This window comes from Lontra canadensis, unplaced genomic scaffold, assembly GCF_010015895.1.
Source record: "Lontra canadensis isolate GAN:19392208 unplaced genomic scaffold, GSC_riverotter_1.0 scaffold88, whole genome shotgun sequence".
In the NCBI taxonomy this organism is placed as follows: domain Eukaryota; kingdom Metazoa; phylum Chordata; class Mammalia; order Carnivora; family Mustelidae; genus Lontra; species Lontra canadensis.
The window spans coordinates 5,825,446-5,843,651 of NW_022631082.1; the positions used below are offsets into that span (position 1 = coordinate 5,825,446).

General features: G+C 46.8%; 1 protein-coding gene across 7 annotated transcripts in view; it reads left to right on the forward strand.

Annotated features, from left to right (window-relative positions):
- The window catches only part of SMARCA4 (SWI/SNF related, matrix associated, actin dependent regulator of chromatin, subfamily a, member 4), an 89,404-nt gene that overhangs the window by 22,848 nt on the left and 48,350 nt on the right, over positions 1-18,206 (forward strand). For all 7 annotated transcript variants that reach the window (XM_032884036.1, XM_032884038.1, XM_032884039.1 and 4 more), the window contains exons 7-13: positions 1,490-1,616; positions 2,158-2,331; positions 3,693-3,866; positions 4,979-5,146; positions 5,252-5,302; positions 10,368-10,498; positions 10,630-10,687. In XM_032884036.1, the coding sequence (XP_032739927.1) occupies positions 1,490-1,616; positions 2,158-2,331; positions 3,693-3,866; positions 4,979-5,146; positions 5,252-5,302; positions 10,368-10,498; positions 10,630-10,687 (883 nt within the window). The remainder of the gene's footprint in view (positions 1-1,489; positions 1,617-2,157; positions 2,332-3,692; positions 3,867-4,978; positions 5,147-5,251; positions 5,303-10,367; positions 10,499-10,629; positions 10,688-18,206) is intronic.

Genomic DNA, 18,206 nt, shown 5'->3' on the forward strand with positions numbered 1-18,206 from the left:
GTCACAAATGTCACTAGTTGCTGGCTGCTTTGCCAAGGCCTTCTGGGTGCCTGGCACAGGGGGAGACAGCGGGCGCATGGGGCGCCTGTATCACACTGTGCCGTGCTGCTGGGGCACCTCAGTTTCGCCCCCAAACACCTTGCCCTCCGCCGTTTCCCCATTGCGTTGACAGCTTGTTCAGGACTGGCCTCCCTTGGTAAACGTAAACCGCCTGTGGGAGGGGCTGTGTTTGTTGGCGGTAATCCCCAGACGTACCAGTAAATCTTTGTCTAATGACGGGCTCCAGAGGGCTCCACCAGAGGTGCTCTGGAGCTCCAGCCCCTAGACCCAGGCACCTCCCCTCCAGTTTCATGTAGGTAGCTTAAACGTGGCCTTTCCAGATACATCCTTGCGTCCCCCACGTTTCCCTCCCGTTTCTGTCCCCATGCACCTGACTGCAGCTCATTGAGCCAGACCCTGCCTCCCCTTCACTGTTGCTTACCCTCCCCCATCCCCTGTGTCCTCATCTTAGCTCCCCACCCCCATCCTGGGAACTGGTGGCCTTTTCCACGCTGTGGACCCCACCACCTGATCTACATCTCCTTGCTGGCTTCCCTGTTCTCCCCTTTGCTTGTGCGTCTGTTTTCTACACAGCAGTTTGAAGTTTATTTTTATAATTAACTTCCATTAGACCTGTTCCCCAGGTTCAAACCTGCCACTGGTGTCCCCGTGCCCATCCAATAAGCACCTTTTTGTTTAGCCCCTGCCCAAGGCTCTGTCCTTGCCTACACCACTGTCCCTGTTCCTCTTTTTCTGTGGAACAAGTGAGACTCATTTCTACCCCCTGCCCTTTGCATAAGCTGCACATGACTCCTTGGCTAATTGAGGCCTAATTGCTGAGGTCACCTGCTTATAGAGGCCTTGCCTAACCCCCTCACTTCTAGCCCCTTTCTCAGAGTATTTGGTACTCTCTGCAGTTAGTATAGATATTTAATTTTTTAATTCCTTTATGGGCTGTCTTGCTGGTAAGTCTGAGAGCTCTACGAGAATAACACATTTGTCTTGTTTAGTCTTATTTAGTGCTAAGGCCTAATGTCTGGATCAGTCCCTGGCACACAGCAGGCGTTTCATAAATATGGGTGAAACACTGAGAAGGGGGATTACCTCATTTGAACTGTAGACCAAGCCTGGAGCGGTTGCTCTGCGGGGTGGTCCCTGCGGTGGGGTGGAGACGCTAGTCTGCCTGACCCCCTAGCTGGCTCTCGATGCTCGAATGTCACAAAGCAGCTATGTCCTGTCAGGTTCGGGTTTGCTGGGCCTGCCCCACTCTTCCCATGTTCTGTGTTTCGGCTGGCTTCCTTTTCTGAGCCATTGCCCGTCTTGTGACCAGGACCTGCCTTCCTCGAGGGATGGATTTTCCTGAGGCCCCACCTTTAAAGGGAACAGGTGGGCTCCCGTGAATACACAAGAGCTCTCCTCACCTCTCCTTCCTTTTGTCTTTGCCACCCAGGCTGCAGGCTCGAATCGCACACAGAATTCAGGAACTTGAAAACCTTCCCGGGTCCCTGGCCGGGGATTTGCGAACCAAAGCGACCATTGAGCTCAAGGCCCTCAGGCTGCTGAACTTCCAGAGGCAGGTGGGCGCAGGCGCAGGCCCGTTGCTTGAGGGAAAGAGCCTCTTCTGCCAGCATTGATGCTTCGATTCAAAGAGCTACTTGCCAGGCAGTTCTTAAATGGGCCTTGATCATTAAAAGCAACAGTGGCCTCGCACCTCCTTTGGCTGGCTGTCCCCCTCTCCTGTCCACGACCTGCTCGGTGGTGGGACGTTAGCCGCTCTCGGGAGGCATAGCTGTGGGTCCTTCCTAAAGCAATAGTTGCCGGCGGGAAACAGGAGACTTACGTGGGTCTGATCCTGGGGGCACTCTACCTTTGAATGACTCATAAGGAATATCTTGCATGTGGTTGATGGGGGGCAGTGCTGGAGACCTGAAGGTTTGAGAGAACCTTCTGGATGTCCTGAAGCAGTCATTCTTCTGAGCTTTGCGCTGTCTTTGGGCACCTACCAGAAGGCATTTAGAACGGCTCCTTCTGGAAGGAGCCACAATGTGTCTAGCTTGAGATAACGTAATTATGTGTGGATTTGACAATGTCGTGCGCGTTGTTTCTTCCTTCCTCAAGCTACGACAGGAAGTGGTGGTGTGCATGAGGAGGGACACGGCTCTTGAGACGGCCCTCAATGCCAAGGCCTATAAGCGCAGCAAGCGGCAGTCCCTGCGTGAGGCCCGCATCACCGAGAAGCTGGAGAAGCAGCAGAAGATCGAGCAGGAGCGCAAGCGCCGGCAGAAGCACCAGGTGCGTCCCCGCCCCGCCGCGAGGCTCGGCCTGCGTGTCAGGGCTGCTGGGGCTCCCGTGCTGCTGAGTCTTGTTTGGATTGTGTTTGAGCATGCTGTCTGTCTGTCTTTTCTGTTCATCACAACCGTATTCTAGGCACCGAGAATATGTTAGTGGGTAAAACTGCATGGTAGTGGGTGAACAGACCATAATCACATATGCCGTGTTTGGGAGGTGATGAGGGTGTGAAGAGATGTAAAGCAGGGGTGGGGAGGGACGGAGAGGCTGCTGGCACAGCACAGTTGGGGGAGTTCTCTGAGAAGGCAGGACCTGAGGGAGGGAGCCACAAACATATGTGGGCCAGGAGCTTTGCAGATTGAGGGGAAGGTGCAATGGCCCTGGGGCTGGAATGTGCCATGTGTTCTGTGACCAGCAGGGATCCCAGTGTGGCTAGAGTGGAGTGAGCAAGGGAGAGAGTGGGACAGAAGGATGAGGGAGAGAGTGAGGGGAGGACAGAGAGGTGGAGGGGACGCAGAGTGTCTGGGCTGAGGAGACCACTTGGGCCTTTACTCTAAGTGAGGTGGGAGCCATGGAGGGTCCCGAGCAGACAAGGGTGTGATCTGACTTCGCTTCTACGCCATCTGTCCGGAAGACCCCATCTCTGCCGGAGTAGGACGTGGGACGATTTGGTTTGTTTGCTCACTGACTTTTTCTGAAGCGCTGCTGTGGTCGCTGTCTGGTACAGGTGTAGTTTAGAATTTAGAAAGTCAATACTTACGTTTTGGTGTACCCTTCAGGTGGGTTTTCTGTCGCACAGAGTATTCAGAAGTTAAATAGCCTCCTTCAAGCAAACACACACACGCGGACTTGTGTTTAAGTACTGTGGAAGCATGATTTTTAATGTCTACATTGTATTCCTTCTCTGCCTTGGTATCTGCTAATTTATGTAACCATTTCCCTGTTGGGGCACACGTAGCCTGTTCTCAGCCTTGCGGTGTTAGAAATAATACTAGAAGAGACCTTCTTGACCTTGAATTTTTTTGGCCAATGTCTGCCAATGTCTGCTGTTCTCCTTCCTGGCAGTGGAATGACTTGTTTGGAGGGTGAGGGTGTTTTGAAGTGCTTCGTGTTCAGTGCCAGTTTGGGCAAGGCGGATGGCCCTGCCTGTTACCACGAGGGAGGACCCTTCTCCCCACAGTCCCCCGCGCGAGGCTTTCCTTCCACAGGGAACGCCGAGCCTCAGGGGCAGACAGTCATTGTACCGTTTCGATTACATCCTCTGGGTTTTAAACAAGCTGCCTTTAAAGTTTTGTCTCCTTTTCAGCAACGTTACAGCGACCCTGGGGAGTAGCCAGTCCTCTCTTCTGTGTCTGTCCCCGCAGGAGTACCTCAACAGCATTCTGCAGCATGCCAAGGATTTCAAAGAGTATCACAGATCGGTCACAGGCAAAATCCAGAAGCTCACGAAGGCGGTGGCCACCTACCACGCCAACACGGAGAGGGAGCAGAAGAAGGAAAACGAAAGAATTGAGAAAGAGAGAATGCGGAGACTCATGGTAATATTCTGCCTTCGTGACATCGTGTCCTTTCTTGTCCCTTTGTGGCTGCTTTGGGTGTGGCAGACACCAGGGATCGATTGCCTGGTGTTATGCCAAGGCCGACTGCTGCTCAGAGTTAGAGGTGGGGCAGAGAGAAAGAAAGGGCGTGGGTTTGGGAGTCCAGAAGACCTGGCTGCTCTGTGATCTCTCCAGAAAGGGGAGGGCACGCACTTTAGGTTGGGAGAGCGACTGATGATGTGATCGCTGGCCTGTTCCTCCACCCTTTGTGTTTGGCTGTTTGGGATGATTCAGGCGGATGCCGACAGGCACTGCTGTGTACACGCGGCCCTACCAGTAAGAAGCATGCAGGCCCTACCCTCCCAGCCGCTCCTGCTGGCCCTAGAGAGATGGAGGCCCAGGACGAACAATCGAGCATTTTGGGTGGTGTGAAGTACCCCAAAGAGAAGGAAGCCGGATGAGGAAGAAGGGGTTGATGGGGTGTTATGGGAAGGGTGGGCGTGACTCCCTTAATGAAGTGCCTCCCAGGGATAGAGGAACCAAGGGCAGGCCCCTGAGGCAGCAGAAAGCCAGGTGTGAGGCACAGCAGAAGGCCCCTAGAAGAGCGTGGTGAGGGCACGAGCAAGGTCAGAGTCCCTAAGGCAGTCATGGGGGGCCTTGTAGACCACAAGAAAGGCTTTAGATTTACTTCTGTGTATGGGAGCCACAGGAGGCTCTAAGCTGGGGTGACATCTGATTGATTATTAGAAAGCCAGGAGGGGCTTGCTGCATGGGTCTGTGAGAGTATCTGGGGGGCGTTTGTGGACAGAGGGGCTAGGACTTGCTGTTGGGCTTTTCAAATGGCTTCTGGCAAAAGCATATCTGTCCAGCAGGCCCCCTCAGGGTCTTCCCTGGGTACAGGTTGAGGAGATGCTGAAGGGGGAGTTGATAGCCCTGTGAAGGTGTACGTACAGCACGGGTCTGGTGTCAGCTGAGCATTCCTTTGGGGAGGGTCTGGTTGCTGGTTAATGACAACCCTCAGTGGCCTTCTTGGCTTTGGATTACCTGCCCTGGGCCCTAATGGACATGCGCGTGTCTCTTGCAAACACCACCATAACCTCACTCTTCGGCAGGCGGAAGATGAGGAGGGCTACCGCAAGCTCATCGACCAGAAGAAGGACAAGCGCTTGGCCTACCTCTTGCAGCAGACAGACGAGTATGTGGCTAACCTCACGGAGCTGGTGCGGCAGCACAAGGCTGCCCAGGTCGCCAAGGAGAAAAAGAAGAAAAAGAAAAAGAAGGTACGCTGGGCCTGGCCATGTGCATGCCCCTGGGTGGGACTGGAGCAGCCGGCTTGGCACATGTGCCTCGGCCTCCCTGTTGACCGTGTCTCTCTTCACTTGCAGAAGGCAGAAAATGCAGAAGGACAGACGCCTGCTATCGGACCTGATGGTGAGGTAAGGGATCAGGAGTTTCTTTTCATGGAAACGCCAGCCCAGTCCTGGGAGCTTAGATCTGTCCCATCCTTTAAATTTTTTTTTCTTTTGAAATCACCAGAGCTATCTATGATGAATGGAAGAATCCACATGTGTCCCCTGCCCCATTGCACCCCCTCCTCAGTCCCACTCCCTAGGAAGGTACATTGTCAGCTCCCGGTGTGTTTCCTTCCGGACTTCTTTTGTTGTCCGTCCCGTTATTTTGTTAGTTTCGCTCTGATGTAATTAAAGGACAGAACTCCAGCATCTTCCTCACCTGGGTTCCCCGTTTTCCCAAACATTTTTTCCTAAACCATTGGAGAGTCACGTGCAGACATGACGACCCCTTACCTCCATATATTTCAGTGCGTTTCCTAGAAACAAGCTCCTTCTTTTCCGTGACTGTACAACTATCAACAAGCAGAAACAAGCGTGCCGGCAGTGACACCATGATCTCGTCTGCGGTGCTTGTTAAGGCTTAATCAGCTGTCCCTCTGGTGGCCTTCACAGCTGTCCCTCTGGTGGCCTTTACAGCAAGTCCGTGGCCACACGTTGCCTTCAGTGGCGATCCTTCTAGTCCTTTGATCCTGAACAGCTTGTCATTTCATCTCAGCCTTTTCTGACCTTGGCATTTCTGAAGAGCACAAGCCAAGTATTTCCCACAGGGGCCTTTCACTTGGGTTTGACTTGCCCTTTCCTTGTGGTTAGATTTCGGTTATGTGTTATTGGCAGGAAGACGCCAGAGTGACACTCTGTTCTTCTCCATGCGTCACAGCGGGAGTCATGGCGTGGATGGCTTCGGTCACTGACGATGATGACCAGGATCCCTTGGTGTCTGCCGAGGCATCTGTGATGAAAAGTTACTATTTTTTCCTTTTGTAATTATTAAGTACCTTGTGGAGAGATGCTCAAGGCTCTTTAAACGAATTTTACCTCCTCTTTCTTCCACTCGCTCATTTTTTCATCTGCTTAATTGGTCTTTGCCTGTATCCGTTTTTGCCATGATGGTTACAGAATGGTGATGCCCCCTCTCTTCACCTTGACCCTCCCCTTCCCTCCCCCATGATATCTTCTGCATTTTTTAGATGGCTTTCTACAGGAAGGAAAAGTTTTTTCTCTTCTTTCCTCTTTGGCCCATGCTACAGTTTGCCAGCCCCGGTACCGACTTACAGGATTCTCATTGAGTTTAATCCTTTACCGTCATTATTTTGATGTTCAAAGTAGTCCAGTCTGGGCCAGTAAGAGTCCCTTCCAGTTGGCCTATGTGTCCCTTGAGAGCTGCCTTACTTCCTTGCACACCGAAATGGCCCAAGCTCATCTTCTGCTTTCGCCGGCAATATTTAGAAACCAAGATCTCTCTCTCTCTTTTTCTTTATCGCTAAGGAAGTTAAGTAAGTAAGTAAGTAAGCCAAGTTCTGTACCCAGAGTGGGGCTTGAACTCATGACCCCAAGATCAAGAGTCGCATGGTCTACTCACTGAACCAATGAGATGGCCAAGATACCTCGTTAGATGCAATTGTCGATATAGGGCGTCATTGCTTCTAGGCCCTCCTGGCAGTCAGATCTAGGGAACAGGTATATGGTCACATGCATCTGTGCGTTGCTAGTCTGTATGTTCAAAACCTTGCAGTCACATGGATGTTTCTGCATCTAACCTAATACTGTAGGGCTATTTCGGTTCTCTCTTTCCTTATAACAGCCCAAAACTTGGCTCCCATTAGCCATGGTGTATTTCTTTATTTGCCTAATCCTGGAAAATACATTCTGGGAAATACATTCAGAGTTGTTAACTCATACTCCTGTGCAAAAGAGGCCTCCTAGCTAGAGTTTAGTTGGTGTCTGGAGTTATTCAGCCTGAAATTAATGTGCTCCAAATATTACATTTAAACGTTACTTGTATTAGTTCTCTCCTGTGCCCTCATTGGTGCGGTTTCCCCTTTCCTTGTTGGTTTTATTTATTTACTCATTTGTGTATGTATTTTAATAAAATTTTTTAAAAGGTTTTATTTATGTATTTGACAGAGATCACAAGTAGGCAGAAAGGGAGGCGGTGGGGCGGGCAGAAAACAGGCTCCCCGTTGAGCAGAGAGCCTAATACGGGGCTAGGTCCCAGGACCCTCGGAGCATGACCTGAGCTGAAGGCAGAGGCTTAACCCACTGAGCCACCCAGGGGCCCTATTTTAATAAATTTTTAAAAACATTTTATTTATTTGAGATAGTGAGAGATAGAGCCCAAGCTGGGGGACAGAGGGAGAGGGAGAAGGAAGCTCCCCACTGAGCTGGGAGCCTGATGTGGGACTTGATCCCAGGACCCTGGGATCATGACCTGAGCCGAAGGCCAACACTTAACTGACTTGAGCCACCCAGGCACCCCTTTCATTTCTATATTTAATATGTGAAACTTTACTAGTCTGGTTCTAAAAGTCAGCACCGTACAAAGTGGCACCCTCGGAGCAGGCTTGCTGTCTCCACTCACCGTTTTTTCCCTGCCACATCCCTACCAGCCTCCTGAAAGCCGCTGTTCTCCCTCAGTACACTCATTTGGAGGGAAGATGTCTAGAAGGGGGAGGTGTAAATAAGTAGTGTTTCCTTTCCCGCCTTCCCCGCCCCCTCCTCACTCCCACCTTCCCGAGGAAAACTGTGAGTAACTGTTGTGGAAGCCATGTCTGCTCCGGGGCCTTTTCTGTGTTTGTGCCGCCAGATGGTTTTCTTTTTCAGCCTCTCATTGTGTCTCTGACATCTTCCCACGTTAGCTCACATACCTTATTCTTTCAGTGCCACCGAAACGTAGTATTTCTTGCAGAAAGTATTTAAACAGTATGATAAAAAGCAAAAGTCCCCACAGCACCTGCTTTCCCGAGAGCAAGCATGCAGGTTGAACATGCGTCCAGGAATCGTTTGCCTACACCCTTTCATTTTGTTTTAAGGCCATTTGGGGTGACCTAGACATAGCTAGACTCCATTCAGCAGGATATCTTGGGCCACTTTCCAATTCAGGCCATTAATTCTGTTCTCATTTCGTGGTGTGGACATGTTGGCATCTCATTCAGCAGGCAGACGGGTAGTCATTTAGGTTGCTTTGCATTTGCAGCCGCAGTGACGATCCTACACTTCTCGTCTCTGATGCGCCACCGCGCGCCCCTCCCTTTCCCAAGCCTGTTGCCCTTGTTCCCTTCCTCCCGTTGCACACGTTGTTGTCATGAGCCTCCCTGGACATTACGTTTTCATGCTCTCTCCCAGTCAGCGTGGCCTGCCGTAACAAAGCGCCATGGCTGGGGTGGCTTCAGTACCAAGAAAACAGTACATTCTCACAGCTCTAGAGGCTGTAACTCCAAGATCAAAGTGCAGCAAGGTCGGTTCCTGGGGAGGGCTCTCTTCCTGGCTTGTGAATGGCTGCCTTCTTGCTGTGTCCCCATATGACGGGAGAGACAGCAAGCTTTGCTGTCTCTTACAGGGGGCACTATTCCGTCCCGAGGGCCCCACCTTGTAACCTCAACTAACCCTCATCACCGCCCACCCAAGGCCCCGTCTCCATATATAGCCACATTGGCAAGTTGGAGCTTCAGCATTGCATTTGGGGTGGGGGGACACAGTTCAGGCCATAGCAGACACACACTTTCTCCTGGAGGCCAGATTCCTAAAAGTGAAGGACCAGTGATTAACTCAAATATGTATGTATTTCATGAGATTTTATTTTCTCTTATTATTTACTTATCTTTTAAGTTGGCTCCATGCCCACTGTGGGGCTTGAACTCATAACCCTGAGACTGAGAGTTGCTTGCTCCGCCCACTGAGCCAGCCAGGCGCCCCATGAGGTTTTATTTTAACTGTTATATTGAATATTTAAGAATGCAGGCTGGCATTTCACCACAATAGAAAGCCTTTGTAAGGGCGTTTGGAGCATTCAGGGGAAAAGTCCTCTGGCGGCCAATTGCATCTCAGGGAGTTCTGTTGGGTAGTCACTGGCTGCTCGTCCTGCTGGGCTCCAGAAGCCTCGCTTTGGTGGTTGTGAACTGTGCTTGATCTCAGCCCACGCTTTGCAGCCTTGGCCCCTCTGAATGGCCTGGGAACTTATCTGAAAGCCCCAGAGCAGTTGAATCAGAATTTGGGGGTGGGGGGAAGTGCAGGCCTCAGCACCGTTAGCTAGTCTCAGGGCACACTCGTCGGTGAAAGTCCCTGATGGGGCCCATGGAGGCTGTGCGTGCGGCAGGCGGTTGCCGTCCCCTTCCGTGGTGGGCAGGTTTGAGGGCCAGGTGGTCTGGTGGGGTGAGAGCTGATCTCTGCTGTATGGGCCATGTTGACGGTGAGTGTGGCCCCTGAAGGGGATGTGAGAGTGGGAGAAGTTTCTGGAAGGTGTGAACAAAGGTTTAAACCAAGAACTTCATCCTTATCCTGGAGATTTCCTCCAGGAAATTTGAGGGCACTGATGGAGGGGGAATGTTCTTCCAGCATTGGCATCTCAAAACAAGAAATGGAGGAATTTCATATATGCTAAGAGGAAGTTAGTTGTTTGTTTTCCAAATATTCTAGTTAGCTCTTTCATGGAAAAGAATGAGGACCTTTGAGGAAGTCTACAAATGTAGTATTAATGGGGGGAAAAGGGGGCCAAACCAATGTGAATAGTATAGTCATTTGCGTATAAACGGGGAGAGCGCAGTCCTTGTTTCTCACGCATGGAGTAGGTCTACGAGGCTGCGGAGAGACGGATACTGGTAGATGTATATGGAGAGAAACCGTCTGATGGGGTCGGCAGAGGGTCCCCACTGTGCTCTTGTGAGGTTGGAGCCGTGTTACTGGTTTGAAAATGAAATACCTCAAAGAAACAGCTGTCATCAATGGATCATATATTATTACTGGATTATTAATATGTCGTTAACCCCCCCCCCTTTTTTAATGTTAGTAACCCATTTTCACAACCACTCGCCATGTTTTGTGCCATTTTCTGGGCATGGAGTTGGGGGAGCACTTCCCAAGGTGGCTATAGTTAGCAGAAGCCTGAGGTGTGGAAACCCCAGAACCTCAGGTTACGTGTGTGACCCTTTTTCAGCCTCTGGATGAGACCAGCCAAATGAGTGACCTGCCAGTGAAAGTGATCCACGTGGAAAGCGGGAAGATCCTCACGGGCACCGACGCCCCCAAAGCAGGGCAGCTAGAAGCCTGGCTTGAGATGAACCCGGGGTGAGTTGGCCTTGTTCCAGGGGCTCTGATAGCTGATTCTGCTTTCATTTAGAAGCAGGCCAGTTCACTAAGGCAAGTGAATCCTGTGCACTCTGGCAAAGTGTGTATTAAAACAGTAATATTTTTTCTAGATATGAAGTAGCTCCGAGATCTGATAGTGAAGAAAGTGGCTCAGAAGAAGAGGAGGAGGTAAGAGTCCCATTTCCTGGCTGCTGTGGTTCTCAGTGTGGTAACTTCCACTCCTGGGGCCCCCCTCACCCCTTTGCACTGTGATCCTCTCCTGCTCTGGGCGGGTGTTGTATGGGGCAGGAAACAGGCCCGGGACAGCCAGCGGCCCCGGTCCTGGCTGAAATTTGGGGCCTTAGAGCTGCACTGTCCAATACAGTAACCTCTAGCCACATGTGGCTCCCCAGTCTTAAATTAATCAAATTAAATAGAATTTAAAATGGACCATCCTCAGCTCTACTAGCCGTCTTTCAAGTGCTCAAAATCCGAGGCCCTCCTCTCTGGAAAGATCAGTGCGAAGTTGTGATCATTGGATCATGTACGTGTTTGCCCGATATAACCTAATCTTTGGAAACATAAATAGTTGGATTTGTTGTGTAAGCTCTAAATCATTTAACTATGTCACCTTATGGTTGGCAGAACTGTACTGACGAGCCACGTTCCCCTCTCTGTCCTCGAGTGCCTCCTGGGAGTGCACATTTTTTACTTTCCTCCTTATTACCACTTCGGCTCATCTGGAATTTTATTTGGGGTAGGCCATGGGGCAGAGCTCTGCCGTGTTTCCCCTCCAAGGAATACTAAGTGAACTGACATTCAGTTTAGCCCTCCCATCCCACTGGCCTGTGACATTTTTTTAAATGTGTTCAGTTTTTATACCCAGTGGGGTCGTTCTAGGGCGGCCTGTTCAGGTTCATTTAACATTGATTGTAATGATTCTCCAGTAAAATTTTGTTGTAATTTTTTGATAGCTCTGTAGAGAGATAATTTAAATACCATAAAATGCACCCATAGGAAGTGTATAATTCAGTGATTTTTTTTCTTACTGAATTTATAGATTTGTACAATCTTTACCACACACCAATTTTAGAATGTTCTGTAATCCCAGAATTCTCCCTCCTGCTGGTTTACAGATTGTTCTGACCCCTTCCTCCAGCTCCAGGAAACCAGGGATCTGCTTTCTGTCTCTGTAGATTTGCCTTTTCTGGGTATTTTCTATAAACGGAGTCCTATAACGTGTAGTATTTTGTGTCCAGCTTCTTTCAGATAGCTGTTGATGTTCATCCCTGTTGTATGTGTACCAAGAGATCATGGCTATTTATGCCCGCATCCTGACCTGCTGTGCGGTGTGGCATGCTTGCTTATTCTTTCCCAGTTGAGGAGCTATTTGTGTTGTTTCCATTTTTGCTGTTACAAATGATGTTGCTGTGAACATTCCCATACACGTCTTTGTGCGGACATATGTTTTCATTTCTCTTGGGTAGATACCTAGGAGTGGAATGGCTGGGTCACGTGGTAAGTTCATGTTTGCCTTTTTTTAAGAAACTGCGAAACCGTTTTCTAAAGTGGTTGTACCATTTCACGGGTTCCAGTTTCTCCATATCCTTGTCCATACTTGGTGTTTTCTGTCCTCTCGATTGAATCCAACCTGGTGGGTGTATAGTAGTATCTCATCATGCCTTTAGTTTGCATTTTCTTAGTAACTAAATAATGTTGAGCATTTCTTCGTGTGTTTGTGCACCATTCGTATATCTTCTTTGGTGAATGTGTAGTCCTGTTTTTTGCCCATTATGAACTAGGTTGTCATCTCATCACTGAGTTGTAAGATTTCTTTATATATTCTCGGGACATGTCCCTGATCAAATACAGAGCTTGCAGTATCTTCTCCTAGTCACTCTGCCTTTTGCTTTTTCCCTCAACGGTGTATTTTAAAATGTAAAATGTTTTTAATTTTAAGGAAATCTAGTTTATCATAAATTTTTTTGTTCCTGCGTTGTGCTTTTGGAGTTATATCTAAGAACTCTTCGAAGTCACTTAGATTTTTCTTCTGTGTTTTCTTCTAGACGTTTTGTAACTGAAGCTCTTACAATAAACGTCATAGTTGAGTCAATGGCTGTGGTCTGAGATACAGTTATAAGATTTTTTTCTTGCCCATGGATAGCCACTGTCTCTGCACAATGTGACAGAAAGATCACTCTTTCCTCCTTCAGATAGTCTTGGCACTTCTGTTGGAAACCGTTTGACCAGAAATGTAAGGTTGTTTCTGCGTCTCCTTTATGTTCTATTAATCTTTAGGTCTGTGGTTGTGCCACAACCACTTTATCTTGGTTGTTGTAATTTTATAATAAATTTCGAAGTTAGGTGGTGTTACTCTTCCAGTTTGTGGCTTTCACGGTCTACTCTAGATCCTTTGTGTTCCTTTGTAAATTTTAGGGTCAGCTCATCAGTTACTATAAAAATTTCTGCTGGAATTTGTATTGGAGTTGCATTTCATCTGTGGATTGATTTGGGGAGAATCACACCTCAACGATATTTGGTCTTATTATTCATGCTCATGGAATGTCTCTCCATTTATTTTTATTGTCATTGATTTCTCTTAGCACTGCTGTGAGGGTTTTCAGTATACAGTTTGTATACTTTATTTGCTAAATTTATTTTTAAATATTTCTTTTGATGCTATTATGAATAGAATTAATTTCTTTCTTTCTTTTTAAGATTTTACTCATTTGAGAGAGAGACAGAGTTCAAGTAGGCAAAAGGAGAGGGAGAAGCAGGCTCCCCATTGAGACAGGAGCACGATGTGGGGCTCAATCCCAGGACCTGGAGATCATGACCTGGGTCGAAGGCAAACACTTAACCATCTGAGCCACCCAGGCACCCCTAGAATTGATTACTTAATTGTATTTTTTTGATACTTTATTGCTATTACATGAAAATACAGCTTCTTATATTAGTTTTGAAAAATACTGGTCTTGTTTGTAGATACGAACTTGCTGAACTCATACTATTTGTTCCAATAGTTTGGTTTTGATTTTTGATTTTTGTAGATTCTTTAGGATTTTCACGTGCAGGATCATGTCATGTTTAGTAAATAATGGCAGGTTTACTTCTTCCTTTCCCATCTGTGTGCCTTTAACTTCTTTTTTCTTGCTGTATTCCATTGGCTGGATTCTCTACTACAGCGCTGAGTAGAAGTATTAAGAGCGGATATCCTTGTCTTGTTCCCACTCACTGTTCTGCGTTTATTCTGTCACTGCTGTTTGGTGTCAGCTGTAGGTTTTTTGTAGAGGCTCTTTATCAAGTTCAGTAAATTCTCTTCTATTTTGTCTATTTTTTTTGTCTATTAAGCTGGTGGTCTGGTTTTGTCTTTTATCTGTTAATACAAGTTATTATGTAAATTAATTTTGGATATTACCCCAAGCCTTTCATTCCTGGGATAAGTTCTACTTTGTCCTACCGTATAATCTTTTCTGTATATTGCGGCGTTGTTGATATTTTGTTGATGACTTTTAGGTCTATATTCATGAGATACTAGTCTATAGTTTTCTTGTGACATCCTTGTCTGGTTTTGATGTGGTTAACATTGACCTCACAGAATGGACTGGAAAATATTCCCTTCTCCTGTACTTCCTGGAAGAGTGTGTGAAGGGTTGGTATTAATCCTAATATATTTGAGGGGGTGCCTGGATGGCTTAGTTGGTTAAGTGTCTGCCTTTGACTCAGGTCATGATCTCAGGGTCCTGGGATTGAGCCTCGTGTTGTGCTCTCTCCTCAGAGGGGGTCTGCTTCTTCCTCTCCCTCTGTGCTCTCTTTTTCAAGTAAATAAATAAAATTTTTTTAAAAAGAAATCTTAATATATTTGATAGAATTCACTGCTGAAGCCATCTGGGCCTGGCCATTTCATTGTAATAAGGTTTTTATTTACTAATTGAGTTAACCGTTAAAGGTTTTTTTCCCCCCAGTTTTTCCATTTCTTCTTGACTCAGGTTTAGTAATTGTATCTTTCTAGGAGTTTGTCTTGTTTCATCTTAGTTATTTGTTAGCATAAAGTTATTTATAGTATTTCCTTATCTTTTTGTGAGTCTGGCAGTAATACCTATTTAATTGCCCGTTTTGGGAATTCAGTAATTTGTCTTTCATTTTTTGGAAGGCAGTCTAAGTTTAGGTTATTCATTTAAGACCTTTTTTTCCTGATATACTTGTTTAGAGCTATAAATTTCCCTCTAAGCACTGCTTAAACTGCAAGCCTGTAATTTTTTTTTGTTTTGTTTTTTTGAGAGAAAGAGAGATGTAGGGGTGAGGGCAGGGGGAGCAGAAGGAGAGGGACAATCCTGATGCGGGGCTCAGTCCCATCACCCGAGATCATGACCTGAGCCAAAATCAGGAGTTGGATGCCTACCCGACTGAGCCACCCAGCTCCCTGTGCCTATAAATTTTGATTTGTTGTTTCTGTTTTCATTCAGTTCAAAATATTGTTTAATATTTTTTATGTTTTGTGTTGTGTTTTGTGTTTTTTTAGGTTTTTTTTTGACCATCAGGTCATTTAAAGTTTGTTAAATTTTAAGCATTTGAAAATTCCCTAGTTTTTTTCTGGTTTTGATTTCTTTTTTTTTTTTTAAGATTTTTTTTTTTTTATTTATTTGATAGATCACAAGTAGGCAGAGAGGCAGGCAGAGAGACAGGAGGAGGAGGGAGGCTCCCTGCTGAGCAGAGAGCCCGATGTGGGACTTGATCCCAGGACCCTGAGATCATGACCTGAGCCGAAGGCAGAGGCTTTAATCACTGAGCCACCCAGGCGCCCCCTGATTTTGATTTCTAATTTTAATTTTCTCATGGTATGAGAAGAGTACTTTATATGATTTTAATTCTTTTTAATTTATCGAGAACTCATTTTCTGGCTCAGGATCCTGGGGAATGTTTCATGTTCACATCTTCTGCATTCCTTGGGTGTAGTGTTCTGTATATGTAGTTCTGCTGAGTTGGTGGATAGTATTGTCCAGGTCATGTATATTCTTTATGATTTTAGTTGTTGAGAAAGGAATAGTAAAATCTCCAACTACTGTTGTTGAATTGTCTGTTTCTCCTTTAAATTCTATCAGATTTTGCTTCATGTATTTTCATGTTCTGTCGATACATATATTTTAGTTGTTTCGTCTTCCTGATGTATTTGATATTTTATCATTATTAAGTATCCTTCCCTGTCTCTAGTAATTTTTTTGAATGTGAAAGAACCAGGGTTCTTTTTTTTTTTTTTTTAAGATTTTATTTATTTATTTGACAGAGAGAGATACAGTGAGAGAGGGAACACAAGCACAAGCAGGGTGAGTGGGAGAGGGAGAAGCCGGCTCCCCGCTGAGCAGGGAGCCTGATGCGGGGCTTGATCCCAGAACCCTGGTATCATGACCTGAGCTGAAGGCAGCTGCTTAACGACTGAGCCACCCAGGCACCCCTCTAGTAATGTTTTTTTTTAAGATTTCATTTATTTATAAGAGAGAGAATGAGCTGGAGGAGAGGCAGAGGGAGTGGGAGAAGCAGGCTCCCCACTGAGCAGGGAGCCCCATGCGGAACTTGAACCCAGGGTCTTGGGATCATGACCTGAGCCAAAGACAGATGGTTAACTGACTGAGCTACCGTGGCACCCCTGGTAATTTTTGTTTTAAAGTCTCTTTTGTCTGGTGTTCGAATAGTCCCTCCAGCTTTCTTCCAGTTGTGGTTTCTTTGCGTGATATGTATATTTCCATTCTTTTACTTGAAACCTGTCTGCTCATTTGAGTCTGGAAGAGCAGATAGCTAGATGTTGCTTTTTAAATCTAGTATGACAGTGCCTGCCTTTTGATTGCGTTTTACACTGTTTACATTTAATATAATTATTGATACGACTTTGTTTATATTTGCCATTTGGCTATTTCTTTCGTCTCATGTCTTCTTTTGTTCCTCTGTTCCTTCTTTACTGCTTCTGTGTTAACTACTTCTTACTGTATCATTGTATTCTGTACGTTTTAATTGTTATGGTACCTTTTTGGTTGTGTGCCTTGTAGTTGCTCTGAGGATTACGATATGCATTTTAATTGATCACAGTATACTTCAGATGAATACTAACTCCATTCTGGGAATATACAGAAATTATGCTTTATTCTAGGTCTATTTGCTGCCTTTCCTTTGTGTTGTGTGTTACGTAGCTGTGTACTTACACATCACACACCTATATACGCCTGTATATTGAACCTGTATATGCTGTAAACCCTGCAGAGCCATCTTCTGATTCAACCTCCTGCCATTTCTCAGTTTGGTCTGAATAAGTCAGTAGAGGACAAGTAAGGGAAGATGGATTTATCCAGTCTTCTGTGTTGATCCATGCAGTTGCCATTCCTAATGCTATTGGCGTTTGAGTTCCTATCTGTTAGCAACAAATTCTCTCAGGCTTGGTAAACCCGTGACTGTATTTCTGTAGCTTTGACTTTGCAAGGACGGTTTAGTTGACACAGACGTCTTTGGTGACAGCCTTTTTCGTTGTGAATGTGTTATTCCACTGCTTCATGGTCTCCATCTCAAACGAGAATTTAGCTGCTAATCGTATTGATGCTCCTCCGAACTTGGTAATTCATTGTTCTCTTTCTTGCTTTCTTTCTCTTTCAGGACTTTGTTGTCTTTGGCCTTTTTTGGCGGATTGTGAACCCTCTGTATTTATTCCCCTAAGTTTTTGTTCCGTTTCTTGGCTGGGTAGTTTCTTGCTTTTCATCAAACTGGGGAAGTTGGTGTCTAACATTGAGATTCTGTATTTGTTGATGTACTACGCTTAAAGAGAGTTTTCCTTGGTTGTTTGAACATATTTATAATAATAGTTGCTTCAAAGATTATATGCTGAGTTCAGCATCTGGGAGCAGAGACAGATTCGTTTGCTTTTTTTCTGAACACACATCACACTTAGCCCTTTTGCCCATCTTGCAACGTTTAGTGGAAACCCGATTCTAACCATACGGGATTCTGACTCCCACCCGTGGCCGGTTGTTTCGGTGGTGTGTCTGTGGAAATCTTTCCCCAGTGGTGTCTCTGCTCAGTTTATTGTTCGGTTTTATTCTCATTTTTATTTTTAATCCTGGATTTTTAGGGAGAGGTCGTGTTTCCTTGTAACTTAGTAGCCATCCAGTGACTGGCTGGTGATTGTGCTCCGATATCTTGAGCGAGTAAAGCTGCTGCCTCTGGCGGGTCAGTGCGTGTCAGGGTGCTGTGCATTCCAAGTTCAGGCCATTTTCAGGTCTGCCCTGGCTTTCACTTTCTGTGAGGCCCCGTCTCATTTTTCTCTGCTCATGGTCACAGGCTTAGCCGGTCATTTGCTTTCTCAACCAGAGCAAAACTGGGAGAACCTCACTTACACAGCAGCAGGGCCGCTGGCTGGTATGGGCCTTGCCCCCTGCTCCGCAGTGACTGAGTCCCCCCATCAGCCTCGGCTGCCGGTGCTCCCGGCCTGGCCGTCCTGGGAGAACCTTTGGGATGGAGCCAGGGGCAAAGAGGGTTGGAAGCGGTCCCCAGAAGAACGCTACCAGCTCCCACTCTTCTCACCCAAGGTTCAGCAGATTTTCAAGCATCAGTGCTTCTCAGGTTCCTGGAGCTGTCAAAAGGTGGTGCTTTTGCCAGTTTTTGTCCAGCTTCAAAAAGACGTGTGTGTGTGTGTGTGTGTGTGTGTGTGAGAGAGAGAGAGAGAGAG